The sequence below is a fragment of the Lampetra fluviatilis genome, chromosome 16, assembly GCF_964198595.1.
Source record: "Lampetra fluviatilis chromosome 16, kcLamFluv1.1, whole genome shotgun sequence".
Classification (NCBI taxonomy): Eukaryota; Metazoa; Chordata; class Hyperoartia; order Petromyzontiformes; family Petromyzontidae; genus Lampetra; species Lampetra fluviatilis.
In genome coordinates this window covers 4,046,048-4,063,727 of record NC_136290.1, presented here as the reverse complement: position 1 = coordinate 4,063,727, position 17,680 = coordinate 4,046,048, and the positions used below count along the sequence as shown (strand labels likewise).

The following is a 17,680-nucleotide window of genomic DNA, read 5'->3' as shown; positions in this document are numbered from 1 at the left end:
TAACCTCGCCTTGTTCGAACTTCACTGACCCGGACGATCTCCCAGCACGCGGGAGCGAAACGTCGGACCATCGCGCCCAACATCACGCCGGTGATGTTTTCTAGACTGTGGGTGCGCTTGTTTTCCCAGCTTAGGCCGCATACAGTAACCCATCTTTGTTTTACTTGTCCTCCCCACACACATCCCGAGGGAATTCCGTGTTCTCTTGGCTGCCACAACGCACAATTTAACGGACTGACGTATAGTTGCAAAAACCATCACTTACATTTGCACGCAAGGGCAAAAATATCTCTGTGTATTTTTCATGTGTGCCGAGTGTGATTAAGAGCTGCTGCTGCTTAGCGTCTAGTTGTGTCCAACTGGCAGTGTAAATCAATGCGCGTGAAAGGTGCCATGAATTGTGACGTTTATCGCTTTATTTTTAAAATGTTAAATGGTTTTGATATACACGAGCTTTTCGCTGTTACGAGGTTAGCTGAGGTATTTTTCGTAAATGCTGCGCGTCGTATAAAAAATGTAATTCTGGAGTACATTTTAGTTACAAAATAACGTGGATATGCAGAGGATCTCTGGGTGTTTTATGGTTCCGAAGGCACGTTGTACCGGCAGGGAGTAAGTCGCCGGCTTATAAAAGGACTGGCGGCAGTTTGAAACTAGAGCCAATATCTGTGGGGTTGAAAGGAGTGTTATCTTTGTTAAAAAAACTAGAAACAAACTTGATAATTGTTTTTTTACCCTTTTATCTGGCAACAAAACTGACAACTTGTTTTACAAGGAGCCAGTTTTGTGCGCCTTTTGGCGTCATCTGGTCCAACACCATGTGAGACTAGGCTCTAAGGAAAGCTGTCTCGGGTGTGGACCAATCAATTTCAAGGACATTATCAGAGTTATGTTTTTTGTTTGCATTCCGACCGCAGGTATTGTGGTCAATACAAACATGACTCCTTGTAAAAAAAGGTGTCAGTTTTGTTGCCAGATAAAAGGATAAAAAAAAACTATTATCATATTTTTTACTGGCAAATGAGGTACCAATGGTAGAAACAAACATGTCCATCATCTGAGTTTATTTTTTTATTTATTTTAGAGAGCGATGACTACCGAGTCGATGGAAACCATCGAACGCCACGGTGGCAAGGAGATGTTGACTACCTCGCCTGGTTTACAGGAGGTCGTGGGTTCGATCTGGACCCTGACGCCTGCTGTATATTTGCAGTTTGCGTGTCTCTCTCTCTATGGTCGCGTGGATTTTTTTTTGGGTCCTCTGCAGTGGCGGCTGGTGATATTTATTTTTGGGGGGGCGCATTTTTTTTAATTTATTGAGGGGGGCAAATAAATATGAAGCAGTACCAAAAACCATTTTGACTACTTGAATATAAATTTTGATGATCTTTATTTACATTTCAGACCAAAAGAAGTACCAAAAAGCATGTTTCCTACTTGAACATAAATGTTTCTCTTTTATATACATTTCAGACCAAAGTACCAAAAAGCATGTTTCCTACTTGAACATAAATTTTGCTCTTCTTTCTTTCTGGCCAGCAAATTTCTCAACTACTCTCTGATTAAAGCCAGTCATCTCCGTAACAAGTCTCTTTTCCATGGACAGCAATGCCAGTGCATTCAGCCTCTCCTGGGTCATGGTGTTTCTGAGAAAAGTTTTTATTCGTTTCAAGGTTGAGAAGCACCTCTCAGCTTCAGCCGTGGTCATGGGTGTGGTAATGATAACTTTTAGGAGAGTCACAGTTTCGGAAAAGACTTCTTCGAGATTATTCTCCATTAACAGCTGGAATAGGTCCACAGCACCACGGCAGGCTCTGAACTCTTCCTTGCTGTAGATGAGACTGAGCTCCGTCTTCAGCTTGCTTCCACTGAGCATCGGGTACGCTTTCATGGTGCTGCTCAATGCATCTTCAGGAAAGGTATCCTTGTACTCATCAAACCTGTCCCCCTGCAACAAGGTGGCACAGACAAGGTGGTCTGTGAAGGAGAAACGCTCCCTAGTGTGTCCCAGGATTGTGTCACAGACCTATAGAGATAATTAAACAAATAGATATATAAATGTAAGGTAATAGCCTGGAGTAGACCACTAATTGTCACAGTTGCAATTACTTTCAAAAGAAAAATAGAACCATTTGAGTTTTTGTCCCATACAAGACTGTAGTTTTTGGTGGCTTCAAATTTCATTTGATCATTTATTTTTATGTTGCCAATTTATTATTTTTGGGATGCTATTGTATATTAAAATTAAGATTTTTGTTAGGATTTATACCAAACTAAAAATGTTTTCTTGAGTCTGTAGAATATGATATGTAGGCAGGACATCTCTGCAGCACAACAATAATGTAAAATGGTATTTTGACTGATTTCTATAACAAACTCACCTCTGCTGCAATCCTTTCACGGTCTTCCGAACTGAGCGCCCGGCGCCTCTTTGTTGGACGAGAACCACTGCTTTGCTCACCAATGGAGTGGAGAGAGTTTCTGCAAAGGACAAAGATAATTTATTATAATTTTGGCAAAGGATAAAGAGAGTTAAAAATGAAAGAGAAAGCAAATAATGATCATATTACAGGAATAAAGTTACCTGATCTTTTGTATTTCTTGTTGGAACTGTTGGATGCTCACTTTGATATGGACTGAATCAATGTTCTTTTTTCTGGAGCTTGGCATAGAGGAAGTCTACATGTGGCATGATGTGGTGATAAAGTTCCAGAAAGAACTTAAAATCCTCATCCTCCAGTAGCATGGCCAGGGCTCCTGCTTCTCTAACAGTATTGGGGTCGAAGTCACCTGAGTCTTGTATGCTCTCAAAACAGTGAATGAGATCCTCTCTGTGCTCAAAAACAGTATTAATGGCACGGCTATGAAAGTTCCATCTGATGTTGCTGGATCTTGGCAGTCTATGGGCAACCACTTTATCCAGAAAACATGTCCGCTTGGGTGACTTGGAAAAAAAAGCTGGCAAATCCACCAATGTTAGAAAAAAATATTCTCGTCTTGGATATGTGAGACGTGGCCTGTTGCATTATCAGGTTGAGCTGATGTGCGTAGCAGTGGATGTAGTGGGCATTTGGGTACACATCTTGTATTTTTCTCTGAACACCTGCAGTGGCACCCCTCATCACGCTGGCCCCATCATGTGCCTGGCAGATGAGCTTACTTTTCTGATCCTTAGGAAGGATAGAAGCAAGACGCTCTTTTAGTGCAGTAGCAATGGACTCAGCTGTAGCTGACTGCAGAGGGATGAACTCAAAAAATCTTTCCTGCACGTTATTTTTGTCGTCGATGTAGCGCAGCACAAGCACAAGTTGGGACTGCGTGGCAATATCTGTTGTTTCATCTGCCTGGATTGATAAAAAACTACTTGTCTGGACTTCTTTGAGTATTTCTTCTCTTGTAACAGACAACATACAGTCCAGTAGCTCGTTCTGTATAGTTTTCGACGTTCCCTTAAATACAGTAGCACTGTCAAGGTGCTCTTTCAATGCTCCATCAAGAGAGGCAACAAAATCCACCAACCCGCGAAATATACCGGGGTTATCTGAGCTCTCACTCTCATCATGGCCACGTAACGCCAACTCAAATGCTCCACAAAATTTCACACAGTCTATTATCCTGGACAGTATGTGTCGATTTTTTGTCACCTCTTCGTTGTGCCTTCTAATACCAATCCTGTAGCCTTCATCTAGTTGTTCAGCAATGCTAACTCTGCCCAAAAACGTGAGTTTCATGCTATTATCAATATGGCTGCGGCTACTTTCATGACGTTTGCATTTGTCAGAGAGATGTTTGAGGTCTCTTACCCCCGTCGTTGTCCACAAAACTGCAGTGCCGACACTTTGAAATAAAAGACAGGGAAAACAAAAAAGAGAATTGCTAACATCACATCCAGCCAGCCACCTCCGTTTCTCATAACAAGCGCGGGTGAAGCTTCGTGTGTAGCTTCGTCCTCTGTCACTGGCCTGCTGCTGGATTTGTAAATCGGGTTGGTCCGGTCCGAGATCCGTTATCTTTTTTATTTCTTCCAGCGAAAGCCTTGTGAAAGGGTTTTTTTGTAAATAAATTACAGAATTTGGATGAACTGCTGCCATTGTTTACACAAAAAATTTGATCAGCCTAGCAAGTGTCGAAGTGGTGTCGCCTGCGCACTCGCAGTAGTGGCCCAGAGCGTAAATTTGAATGACAGGTGACGAGAACCAATCAGATTGGATAAAATAACATGCATCCAATTCTGATTGGCCAGGGACGCAACGACTTGCGCCCCGAGGAGAATCTTTAAGAAACCAATTAGAGACCAGCTTCAGGTCACATGCTGTCCGAAAATTTCACATAGACATCCATTTGTCCGGCGCCCCGCATGAAACACATTGAAAAACATAGAAAATAGTTGACCGATTAAAGCCAGTTTTTATTAAATGCTGATGCTTTTCTTACTACCAGCCGGCACATCGTATGAAAAAAATATTTTATTTATGTATTTTTTATATAATTTTTGTGTATGTATATTCTTGAATCTTGATGGGTGCGGCGCCCCTGCGCCCTCTATTGACGAGCCGCCACTGGTCCTCTGGTTTCCCCCTCCCCCCTCACATTTAGAAACATGCGTTTCCAGTATTTGGCTGCAATTAATTTCCACGTGATGAGCCACTTCGTCGAGCTATCATTTATGGCCAGGTCCCTTCTAAGGTGCCAAAACATTATGCTGTCCGACGAATTTACACGCTATCGAGAGTCTAATTATTAAATAACTCAACTCAATTCAAATGGTTATCGTACGAGTCACCGTCCATTGGCCACATCAAGAGAGTGGCACCCGCTAAGGTTTAGCCGCCTCAGGTACCGACGAGTGAAACGTGTGGCCTGGGTTCGTGGGCCACGACGGCCACCGCCGCCCACCAGAGAGAGCAGGGCGCGACCGCCGGCGGCCGTGACGACGACGACGACGCGAAGGTAACGAGAGCCTGAGCGGCGACGCGGACCGAGGTAGCGATTGGGTCACGTTAAATCGAGACCGCGGTGCCACCGAGTTCCTCGCTGATTGGCTGCCGCCGTCCGAGGATCGCACGCACGCGGTCCGGAACAACGCGGACGTTCAGACTAAATGCCTCGTTCGAGACCCGGACGTCATCGCGCACCTCCTGTCTTTGACATTCCGCCTCGAAGGCTCTGGCGGTGTCACCATGAACCGCATCAGGACATCGGCAGGCCGATGCGCACATCTCGTCCTTTATTGTAAAAACTAATCCCGAGCCACAGGAGTGCGATGGTGGCCAGGCAACCCAAACGACGGACCGTGCGGTAACCCCACTGGGGCCTGCACTCCTTCAACGGAGGAGGGATAGAAAAACGACGCGAACTCTCTCCTGAAGCCCCCTCGTCGTGGCGAGCAGCAGACCTCGACACTGGCATCTTCCTCCTGAACAATACTGCTGCCGTCATGCACCATAATAGAAGAGAACTAATTTAAGTTGTTATAACGTTGGGGGAAGGTGTAATTTCACACCCCCCCCCCCTCCCACCAACAATGAATAATAAAATGACTAAATGAAGTCGGCAGACTTAATACTTTGGCTAAAATCACGGAATTGTACATGAGACGAAGGCTAAGCCTTACTAAAACGAAATATTGGCTCAGCGAACAGCGGCTGAAGGTATTGGGGAAGTCAAGGCGTTGTAACTTTACCTCGTGAGTCATTGCTTACGCTCGCTCTGGAACTGCTGCCATGTTGCCATGTACCCTGTGGAAAGGAGATGTGGATCTTAGGAGGTTTTTCTCTCTCTCTCGATTAAATGACGCTGAAAATTAAAGATGATGAGTGATGTACAGCCCCCTTTGTCAATCCACCGCTGCACAAAGGCCTCCCAATCAATGAAGTTCATAGGAGTTGTTTGACCATACTTCACCACACTGGTCAGTGTAAGTTGTTTAAGGGGGGGGGGGGGTGGGGAGGGGCACTCCAGCACCGTTTCAGACGTCACTAGCCACTGGTGTCAGCCGTGGTCGTTGACAACGCACATTCACGTGGCCAAGTTTAATGCCGCGCGTGCTAATCACTGCGCCACCGCTCCGTCACCAAAGCTGATGGTCAATAACCGCACTGCTTCACCGTGCCATGCCGTGCAAACCCCAGAGTCGGTTAAATTTAAGCTCAAGCATCAAACCCCCTCTAAGTAGCGTGCCCAAGAATGCTTTCAGCTTTTTAAAGGAGAGATTGCTGTGAGAGGTGAGCAGTGGTGAGACGTTACCTCTCTCGCCTGGCATGCAGGAGGCTCGTGGGTTCGATCCCGACTCTAATGCCTATATATTTGGAGTTTGCGTGTCTTTCTTTCCCCGTGGTCGTGTGGATTTTTTTTCGGGTCCCCCGGTTTCCCCCTCCACGTTTAGAATCAATGCACGTTCACAGTATTTGGCTGCAATAATCGCCACGTGATAAGGCCACTTTGTTGAGCCGTCATTTGCGGCCAGGTCTAATCTGAAAGAGTCCTCTATAGCTCATTGGGCCTTACCTGGTAAAATAAACGTAGTACTTTAGTTACAGTCACTCTACAGCTATGTGGGTGGCACTGTCGTAGCGGCCCTGTGCAGCACTCTCCTGGCGTCTCTGCGGAGACGCGCCGCTGCAACCTACAACAACAACATCAGTCATACTCGACTTAAAGCTTTCGTGACTCCAGGAATTCATATTCTTTGGGTCTTTCGATAAAGCCATTTAATTTTTTTTCTATCTACGTTGTTTTTAGAAAGACCCAAAGAATATCAGTAATGCTCATTTAATACTCTTTGGTTCTTTCTGAATTTCATACCCCGGCTTTCGCGATCAAGATCGTGCCAACGGAGCTTCCACCTGGTGGATCTAGGTGGGACAAATATTGTGAGGCTCTGGCCTAGTGATGAGGTTGTGGGTTCATATTGGGGCTGTGTGGTCGTGTGGCTGTGGGTTATTGTTGAAGCTGTGGCTTTCGGTTCAGGCTGTGGGTTCGTGTTGAGGGTATCGATTCATGTTGAAGCCGTGGATTCACGTTTAGGCTGTGGATCAGTGGGGAGCTTGTGGGTTAGTGTCGAGGTTTTGGGATAATATTGAGGCTGTAGGTTCAGAGTTGAGGGTGTGGGTCAATGCCATGGCTGTGTGTTAGTCTTGAGGCTGTGCATCAGCATTCATGCTGTGGGTCAATGAGAGGTTGTGGAGAGGCGGCACGGATGCGCCGTTGCTCAACTGCACAGTGCAGTAATAACGCTGTGGGGTGCATTTGTGTTGCCAATACAAAATCAGATTCCCCTTTAAATTATTTCAGTGCCAATCCCACTGGAGTGGTAATCCCACTGAAGTCGTGTAAATGCACCTACAGCAGTCCTGTTCCAGTGCCGTTTCAGGAACGTGCTCTCGCAGCGCTTGTACAACTTAACGTGATTGCAATGGAAATGTACGTTTTTTTATTGACCATGACACCGCCCTTGCCGCTTGTGGCCACCACACATTGTTCAAAACGTGTCGGGCAGTATGCAGTACACATTCAGTATGTGCAGCTCAAAGCGGTCACTCGTACAACCACACTGGCCGTCGATGACCTATGTGTCTAGAGCGGTGGTTCTTAACCTTTACTGGAGTCTGCACCCATTTGATTCTCAGTTTGGGCAGGGGGTGCGTGCACTCCGGGTTAAGAACCACTGGTCTAGAGGCATGTTGCACGAGTCCTTGCTGAAACAGCGAAAAGCTTGCACTCGGCTTCGAATTTTCACCGACTCAAAAGTCTGCATACAATAGAACTTGGAACTCATAATAATAGTAACAGTTTCAACTTGCAGCACGCTGCGCAGTATTCGCCCACTCTCGAGGAGAGAGGACTCGGAGGTCCGAGGAGGGACCACAGACGAGCCGGAAGGCAACAGCCATGCGGTGAACTGGTGCCAACAATTGCCCAAGCCTCAGCGGTGCTGTATATAGGAGGATGATTTCAGCAAATTAACAAAAAAAAATTGTAAATGCTATGGTTGCACGCTTCAACACACCGGTGGGCTAAAGCAGTGAACTATTTGTCTTTTGTCAACGTGACACTTTTTTTATGATTGGCCGTGTCGGGTGGTGGAGGGTTACGACACATTTATAAATAACGCGATCTAACCCAAAAACGTTGATTATGAATAATATTGGTCGCGAAAGCCTACGTGTTAAACCAAATAACAAGTGTCTGCATGTGGGAGGAAACCAGAGCACCAGGGATTAACCTACGCGTGCAGTAGGGCAACACTCGATCCCATACGGATGTAAAAGGTCAAGCCGACATGTTGCCGTATCGCATTCTCTTGGTGAGTCACAGGGTATAGGGGTGCCACGGGGACGAGATGTTAACTACCTCGCCTGGTATACAGGAGATCGTGGATTCGATCCTGACCTGATGCATGCTGTATATTGGGAATTTACGTGTCTCTCTCCCCGAAGTCACGTGGATGTTTCTCCGGGTAGTCCGGTTTTTCCCTCCACATTTAAAAACGTGCATTTAGAGTATTCGGCTGCTATGAATTTCCACGCGATAACCCACTTTGTTGAACGATCTTTTGTGGCCAGGTCACTCCTGTAGAATAACTACATGGCTGAGTGGGCCTCATCTGGTAAAATAAAAATAATTTAGTTTGAATTATTTATGACACTGGAAGGGAGTTTCACAAACTGTGCATGATCTGCCAACCCTGGTTGCCTCCGCCATTTTCCGAATTTTTTGTCGGCAATTCCACTTATTCATTGAAGGCTAATTATATAGTGGGTGAAGTCTCATTTAAGATGTCTTCAAATGTCATTTTGCTGAATTGGAGGAAAGCCTTGGCTAATAATAACCTTCGTCAACTGTTCCTCTGCCTCGCCTTAAGGCGCTCGGCCTCTAACATCTTGAGGGCCTCGTTTTGTCACGTTGCGTTGTTCCGCCCTGGGGGGAAGAGAAGGGGAGGGCTCAGGCTCGCTGAACCCAGCTACAGCTGGGAAATCCGATTGTCTGAGTACCCGATGACTGCTTCGCTTACTCGACCAATCGGATAACAGCAGAGTACAGCGGTCGGACAAAAAAAAGTGTTCCCCAACCCCCACCCCCCCATGTGCCGCTGGATGTTATGAACTGGGCTTGGCGACATCATCATCAGCTGCATTGTGCCCGGCGTGGCTAGTTGAGGGTTTCCCACCTTCAAGGTGTGTAGTGGTATGGGGGGGGGCTGAACATTTTAAAGGCACCCGAGAAATCACCCTCAATAAAAGTAGCCGATTCCAATTTTAAATGGATGAATCGACTCGATCATCAGGCCCAGCCGTCTCATTCGGCTTTGCCTCGTGGCATGGCCACTGCTTCCCTCTAAAACGCTTGGCGAACTCGTTTGCAAGCCCAGTCCACCATCGTTTGAAGAAACTGTTAGTTTCTGTGCGTGCGCGTGTCTCTTACACAGCCACTTTTAATAACGCCACTCTCTATCTCAACCGCTGTCACCTTGCGAACACTTTTTATTATTGCTGTGAAGTGCCTTTGGATAATATGGTGGTGCTATATCAGTCTCGATAAGAAGAGACAGCAACAAAGCGGTGAATGACCCACGGCAAAATATACAACTTTTGTTATCTGTCGACATTTTTATAAAAGTTCACATACAAAACAAAGTGGCTTGCATCTCTCATATGAAACAAAATGAGATCCTTTTCTACAAGTAAACAGGTTCATTGATCCGGTACACGTATTGACCACTAGTTCTACAATTCTAAACGATATTCACGGCTGTTTGATTCGAAACACAAACATACGCTTGGCTCGCCTTCACTGATTTATCACAAGCGTTTTGGCACAGTTGAACGTCATATCTTAGCCTCCAAAAAAATTACTGCCAAGTTTTGTCCGCTTGATTGAATCTAGATATTAAACGCTCACGTCACAGACGTCCCTCCCAAGTGTTGTGTGTTGTGTCCCGAGAGTGAAGGCTTAAGTTGGAAATTGTCCTTTGAACCGTGATGCCCGTAGTTCCATCATCACGTTGCGTCTCGGCTACAGCCACAAAACTGGATCCTCCCAGTCAGCGTTTCATGGGCAATTGAACTCATTGCTTAAGTAAATGTGAACGCAAGTGCCTTTGGACCATAACTTGTCCCTCTTTTAAAATTTATTTCACTGGAATTTAAGTTCTGTTTTATGTACGCACGTTAAACTTCTTTCGCACCGTGCGTAGCCAACCGTGCTAATCGGTGGTGCGGGAAATGTTACACTGAGTATCATTTCATACGCTGGATTTATTTGTCACAATAAGCTGATTTTTATTGTTTAATATTTTAAACCCAGTTTTTTCTGTTGTGCCATCCCCACGTGATGTGCGCTGTTTTGTCCCTGTAAGCCGGGTCTCCCTTGACAACGAGACTCGGAGTCTCAATCGGCTCACTCATCTGGCTTTAGTAAAGGGACAGCGTTCGGCTCGATATGAAAAACTCTCATTTGAGCTGAACGTTTGTTTTGCTGGCAAAGAAAAAATCTGATTCGCTTTGCTGAGTGGAAAAGATTTAGGCTGTGCCCAAGCTTGACGTTGCCGCTATTTCCTGTGTGGGTAATGGCCGTGGCACTTGGCACCGCTGCGGTTTTCTGGTCAGTAAAAGCCCCTTCATCCATATTAGAGGGGTTTTTTTGGGTTAGATTGCGTATATATAAATGTGTCGTTAAACTCGCCCACCACCCGACATAGCCGATCAGTAAGGTTCGTCACATAAACAGAACGTGCCAATTAGTTACTAGTTCAGCACGCCGGCGTGTTAGAGAGTAAAACCCACAACATTTATAATTCGAGTACCGTGACGTTTCACCGGTAATTACAACCAGCATCATCAGGCGACAACCAGAATTGTTGAGAAATCCTCCTCCTGTTTCGGTCTTAAATAGAGGGGGCAAATGTGATGTCGTCACTGTGAGCCAAGCAGGTGCAATGCCTAGAGGGTAGGGGGGTTATTGTAGTCCTATAAATTACAATGGATATGATACGTAATGTATGTTGATCAACTGTGACTAACCAAACTAATATATATGTTTTGGTAATATACATAAACCTTACTAATTGGCCATGTCGGGTGGTGGCGAGTTTAATGACACATTTATATTGACGCGAGATAACCCAAAATCAACTTTATTATAGATGACATTGCTCACGAAAGCTTTCTACTACGTGTTAGAGCCCTTTGAGCTCTCTGATACCACTGCGAAAGGGTTTGGGCATCGCGTGTTGTACGGCGTCATGTCCGACGTTTCACTTCCATGTTCCGGCAGCTTTGGGGGAGTTTCTTTTACCCCGGAAACTGAATTCAGTAATCGGAGAAGAGGCTTGCACAGTCGCACGCAGCGCGTCAAGTGAAACGTCGGAGATTCATTGCAGCGAGCAGCCTGCACAAGGCCTGACGCGCTCGCACGTCAGCCAGCTGCACGGCACAACCGCGGAAACCTACGCAGTGCTAATACAACTGTAGTGAGTCCACCTGAGCCGCAGGCGTTGTTCTTTAGAGGCAACACATTTATTATAACATCAACACGTTAACACGAAGGGGTAACTGCCCCTAAGGTGGTGACCACCCAGCTAACTACACTATACGTAGGAGTTACAGCTGCGAAGGGTCGGGCCCTCACTCGGGTCCCCGACCACGTGTTGATGCCTCGTAGGACGTAGAGCTTCCAGCTTGTAGGACGTAGAGCTTCCAGCTTGTAGAGGTGGGGCTTCCAGCTGTCGAACGAAGAACCCCGGTCTCTCTCAGGGACCCGCCTTATATCTCCCCCCCCCCCCCCCCCGGGTCGGGGCCGCTTCGCCCTTGGCCCCGCCTGCCTTCTAGAGAGTTCTAGCTCCCTCTCCATCCCTCTCGAGAGCTCTCCCTGGACACGTGATCACCCCCTTGCCCCCCCACCTGGGGCCTTCTCTGTGGACACTTCAGATCACGTGTCTACGGGGTCAACCAGAGTGCCATGGCCCGGGGCAACCCTGCCCCTGGGCTGAGACTCTCCCCCTTGTGGGAGCCCGCACTACGCGCTGTGCGTGGTGCCCGCGCTGTTCCAGCGCTCACCAAGCCCCGCTAGGGCTGGTACTACACCCGCCTATGGGGTGTACGCAATGACGGTGTATCGCACGCCGTGCTGTGCAAAAGCTGACATCACACAGCAACCCACCCGGTGCTGTCCGTGATGTAGGGACATCGCACGCCACTGCCCTCCCGGGCCGTCACCATATAGTGACATCCCCGATGTCACTACACAACTATTAATAATTATTCACTCACTTATTTTTCTTTTACCAGGTAAGAGGCCCACTGAGCTCCTTTTGAGAGGCAACCTGGTCAACACGAATGATACCTCAACTAAGTTGCTTATGGTCATGTGGACATTTATAGCAGTCATATACTCTAACACTCTAACACTCTAACACACGTGGAGGGAAAAACCGGAGGACCCAGAGAAAAATCGACACAACCACAGGGAGAGAGAGACATGCAAACTCCAAATATACAGCAGGCGTCAGGATCGGAATCGAATCCATGACCTCCCGCATACCAGGCGAGGTAGTTAACACTCCGTGCCATTGCGAAGTTTGCATCCCGCGTTTCTTCCACTTAATCGAGACCGATGGATATGTTTTCTTATCAAGGTTTCTTGTTTTCTGTCCAAAGATTCTCCTTGAACTCTGTTATCGCTCGGAGGCCGCGAATCTTTCAAGCCTTCATGCTGTCTGCAATGTAGATGTGTATGGTTGTTTATTAACAAAACACTTCACTTGGGTCGCTGTGAAGTTGCTGTGCGTGGCCTGAGACGCGCGTAAAGTTCCGTGGGGTGAAATGGTGGCGCAGTGGTTGGCAACGCTTCGCTATGAACCCATCGGTCCGAGTTCCATTCCCGGCCATGGCATACCATCACCGGCGAGTGATATGTGAACCGGTTCACGGGTTCCGCTCCCCTTCGTGAGCCCAAACTCGCCAACGCGGGGAAGTATGGTCAAACCACCCCCATGACTGGCACGACATGAGGAAGACTTCGTCCAGCATTGGATTGACCAAGAGTTGTTAATGACGCATTATGTTTCCGCTCGGGGTGTAACGATCCGCTCCCACCTCCTCCTCACGATCCAGTGAATTGTCTCAATCCAGGGCCACAATTAAATCAAGAGTTAATTCGTGAAGGAAGTTATCCATTTACTGTAGCAGCCTCTTGAGACTGGACGAGCCGCACTAATCCATTACGTCAATTGATTGAAAAGCCAAATCCTCAAACGCACGTGTCCTGTGGGTCAGAGTTCGGGGCACTGAGCTGACACCACTGAGGCCCCAATCCAGATTTCAGCCGCCTGTGATTCAACGCGGTTCTCAAGTGCAGTGAGTGGATGATGGCCACAGCGCGGTCACTAATGGCTGCGTACAAAAAAGATCAAGTTAAAATTGGTTCTGCACTTAATGTGGCAACATTTTAGCTCTGGGAATAAACATTTAGGTTCGACTGTTTTTTCAGCGAACATTACTCTCATATGCAGAGCGGGTAGCAAAGCACAGCCCTCTACCGTGTGGACCCCAGGGGTCATTCGAAGAAATTTCAGAAGTAGCTCTGTGATATCCGTTTCCTCGGGCCGTTTCCTTAACACAAAAGGGTTGCGCTGCTCTGCGAACCATGAACTTCACCCAGAGCGCTACGTGGTACAAAATCGGTGGTGTGGGGAACGACACTGGGTCGACGCATCGTCGCGCCCGTACCAGGAGAGCGTTGCCTGGGCATGAGGGTTCACCCTTATCCTCTTCCTCCTCCTCCATCTCTTCTCTGATTGCTGAACGCTCCCTCCGCACCCACCGCCAGGCTGCCACCACCGCCGCATCATCATCAGCCGCTGCCGCCGCGAAGAAGACGGAGGGTGGAGCCGGGTGGGAAGTGGCCACCGATAAGAGCTCCCTCAGCATTCAGCTGCAGAAGAGTCAGCCCGATGTCGTCCTGTCGGTGAGGCCCATCTACCCCCCTCCCCCCCCACCACCTCTCACATCCCCCGTGTGGCTGTGATTATGACGTTTACAATGTCGCCGACATCGCAGCTCACGGCGGGAAGCTGGTCGCTGTACCCAGGCATCGCGCGACTTAACCCCCCCCCCCCCTACTCCGAGGTGTAAATTGTTAGAACGACGACGACGATGGCATGAATCACTCTACACGACACCGGGGGTGGATTTGTTTGTATTAAGGAACAATTCTGGTACGTTTACTCGACGTACACGGATAATTGTGTTTGAATAATCGGAGTTATTGATCACCCTTGTGAGTTGAGACGCAGCGTCGGTGACAAATTAGCATTTCCATTGTGAATGCGTTGCTTTCAGTAGCTCTTACGCCACCAATGATCAAGGTTGTCATGGTTAATACATGGGCACAGGATATTCTACCGGGGTGTAGTGACTGGTTCCTGTGATCTTTTCTCTGCTTGCATCTGGCAATAGGTTCTGCGGCTTAATGCCAATGTCGAGGTATGTCAGCCATGACGAGAGGGCTTCAGGAGAGAGTTTGTGTAGGTTTGGGTTGCATGCCCACAATTGAACTGCTCTGGCTTGCGTCTTTAATTTTCCATTCATGAAGGAGGTGTGCGAATCGGCCTGTCCATATTCCGATGCGCACTGTGGCGCAGTTGCGGAGCAAGGAAAGTGCAAGATTGTTGAAACATTAAGAATAGGGTTTACTCTTTCTCGCAATAAAGCCTATTCATATGTTTTCATACTTTGAAACTGGTGTAATGACCTAAATTATGAGGCACTCACCCCAAGCCAATTTGCAGCCAAACCGTAATTTTAAAAAGTAGACCAAGGCCTCCTATTGGCCGAGAGAGGCCTCCACGATGATTGGTCGGGAGGGAGGGCTTTGAAGAGGTTGGAGGGGAAAAGGTTTAAACGGCGAAAAGGGCGAGAGAACAGAGCGGAGCCCGCAGGCGACGGTTGGGAAACCGTTGGAGGAGAAGGACGCGGATTGGCTGCGGTTACAAAAAGAGTGGGGAAAAATCTAGATTTGAAGTTTTCGTGACTGCAGGGATCCATACTGTTTGGTTTTTTTCGGTAAAGCCACGTAGGTATCAAATAAATTAAATCACGACGTTTCGATCGCAACACAAGCAATCATCATCAGGTGGGAAAACCACAGCAAAAATGTTTTTGCATTCATCATCAGGTGGGAAAACCACAGCAAAAATGTTCTTGCTGTGGGTTTCCCACCTGATGATGATTGCTTGTGTTGCGATCGAAACGTCGTGATTGAATTTATTTGATACCTACGTGCCTTTACCGAAAGGATCAAAGAGTAGTGAGGGGAAAGTTCTAGAGAGCGGGGCCCGACAAGGATCAAAGGGGACGAGTTTCAAGAAGAAGAACGAAGCTCGGGCTCAGTGTTGTGGTTGTGGCAAAAATAAAGAGGCTCCTGGTACGCAGCCGCCGGTGTCATTTCGCTGGCAATAAAAGGTCCCATTTTTAAAGATTGCTGTTCGGTTTGATGAATCAAGAATCGGACTCGCGAGACAGCCCACGACTGCTGCCCCGTTCGGACTCCTAGTGATATCAAGGTTGGGCAGCGTAGGCCTGTTTGACAAAAACATAGATCCACCGTCTAGTCTTGACAGATTGTTGGGGCAAGTGCTGTGAGCGAGCACGTATGAAGACCGGAAATGGCACACGACGGGGTGGGTGGCCAGTATCCCGAGTAGCGATGTTGACACAATGCACCACTCATTTACGGCTGAGTCGACCTAGGGGAGGCCCAATACCGCTACACCACCGCTCCCTTTCGGCCTGTTTAACCAGGCCTCGAGCCCACTCAGGCACAAAGCTCCATTTTCAAGGATACCCTGAGGGAATATAAGAAAATGCAAGCAGAAGGGCGAATGAAATGAAATGCACGAACAAATAAACCTGTTAGTGTAAAAGCGTTAAGTAAACCTAAATAAAGGGTTAAGGAATAGTCTTTCGCGTAGATTTCCGTTGCGTATTTATCTCACATAAAAATCAAACTATTCAGTCGCGATATAAGATGAGATTTAAAATGTTTTCCTCCCTGCTAAATTATTGTGGAACGCTTGCTCCACGAACTGTGGCGATGCTGATGCCTGATCACCTCCTCACCCACCCCCCTGCTCACCCACCCCCCTCCTCCCCCTCCTCACCCACCCCCCTCATCCCCCTCCTCACCAACCCCCTCCTCCCCCTCCTCCTCCCCCTCTTCACCCACCCCCCCCTGCCCCCTCCTCACCCACCCCCATCCTCCCCCTCCTCACCCAACCCGCTCCTCACCCACCCTCCTCCTCCTCCTCCTCCTCACCCACCCCCCTCCTCCCCCTCCTCACCAACCCTCTCCTCCCCCTCCTCCTCCCCCTCCTCACCCACCCCCCTGCCCCCTCCTCACCCACCCCCCTCCTCCCCCTCCTCCCCCTCCTCACCCACCCCCCTCCTCCCCCTCCTCATCCACCCCCTTCCTCCCCCGCAACTCCTCCTCCCCTCCTCGCAAGCAGCTGCAGTCACGCTGCGTTGGGCCGGGCAGAGTGGAGGGCTTCGCCGCGGGCTGCGCCCATCATTCCTGCTGCCCGCTGGAGCTACGGGACTGCTCCGGCCTGGCCTCGCACGTCGGCCCGCGGCCCTGGGACACGCCGCTCATCGGTGCGTCTCCAGCGCGGGCGCGGTGCGGAACGTCGTGGACACGTCGCGGGCACGTCTCCCGCTTTGTGGTGGAGTCACCGACACGCCGATCAAACCCGATGCCTCCTCTTCTCCGGGGCCCTACGCCCACCATCACTCTTCCCGCGCAGCACTTCAAGATGCTGTCGTGTGACGCCGCTGATGCCTTCACCCCCATGTCGATTGTGAATCCAAAGGAGGATGGGTGGAGTAGGGGGCATGTGGTCTGAGTTCGATACCCGGCCACAACTCACGTCGGTGACAAGTGGTATCTGAACCAATCCTCGACCACCCCCCACCCCCCCGCTTTCACTAACCTCAGCGTGGTGAAGTCAAACAGCTGGCACGACTAACATTGCATGGAGAGGCCTTCATCCAACAGTGGAGTGACAAAGGGGCCGCAAATTGACGTGGCAACTGAATTGATCGCAAGAGCACGGTGCCCCCTGCTGCCCCACACGCAGCGTGGCTCCGGTAAAGAGCCGAACGCTCGTGCGGGACAGCCCCCCCGGCACTCCAGGGCCTCGTTGTGCCTCGACTGAGTGACAGCGGTTGGCCTTCAGGCTGCAGCGTGCCGAAACTAAAGCCGCAGTCTGTGACCAACATCGATTTGCCTGTCCTGGCCCGGTGCCGCCGTGCATCATCCCAGAGCGTCCTTGGTGCACACGTACCCACGGGGGTTTTCTCCGGGTGTCCGCCCACACGTGTCAATGCTCGTTAATTGGGCGATATCACCTTCGTAAGTAGAGGACCGCAGAGCTTGGGGGTGGAATTTGTCGAGGGCCCAATGCCTCGCTACTGCCTCCTTCCCGGCTTGTCCGTGGTTCCTCCTCGCGCCTCCGAATACGTCTCTCTCCCTTCGCGAGCGAGCAGAGAAGAAGACTGTGCAGCGGAGATCAATTATTATTCCCTCACCCTATGTGTTGAGAACTTGGCATTTATGAGCCTCTTATCGCCACCATCCTTTAGTTGGCATCAAGACCGAGCAATTTGTGAGGCCACAATCATCACCT

At 48.8% G+C, this 17,680-nt stretch overlaps 1 protein-coding gene across 1 annotated transcript in view; it reads left to right on the top strand.

Annotated features, from left to right (window-relative positions):
* LOC144936437 (inositol 1,4,5-triphosphate receptor associated 1-like) overlaps positions 1-17,680 on the top strand; it is a 104,395-nt gene that overhangs the window by 30,875 nt on the left and 55,840 nt on the right. The window contains exons 2-3 of the mRNA XM_078863487.1: positions 13,828-13,965; positions 16,505-16,649. Of these exons, the coding sequence (XP_078719613.1) occupies positions 13,828-13,965; positions 16,505-16,649 (283 nt within the window). The remainder of the gene's footprint in view (positions 1-13,827; positions 13,966-16,504; positions 16,650-17,680) is intronic.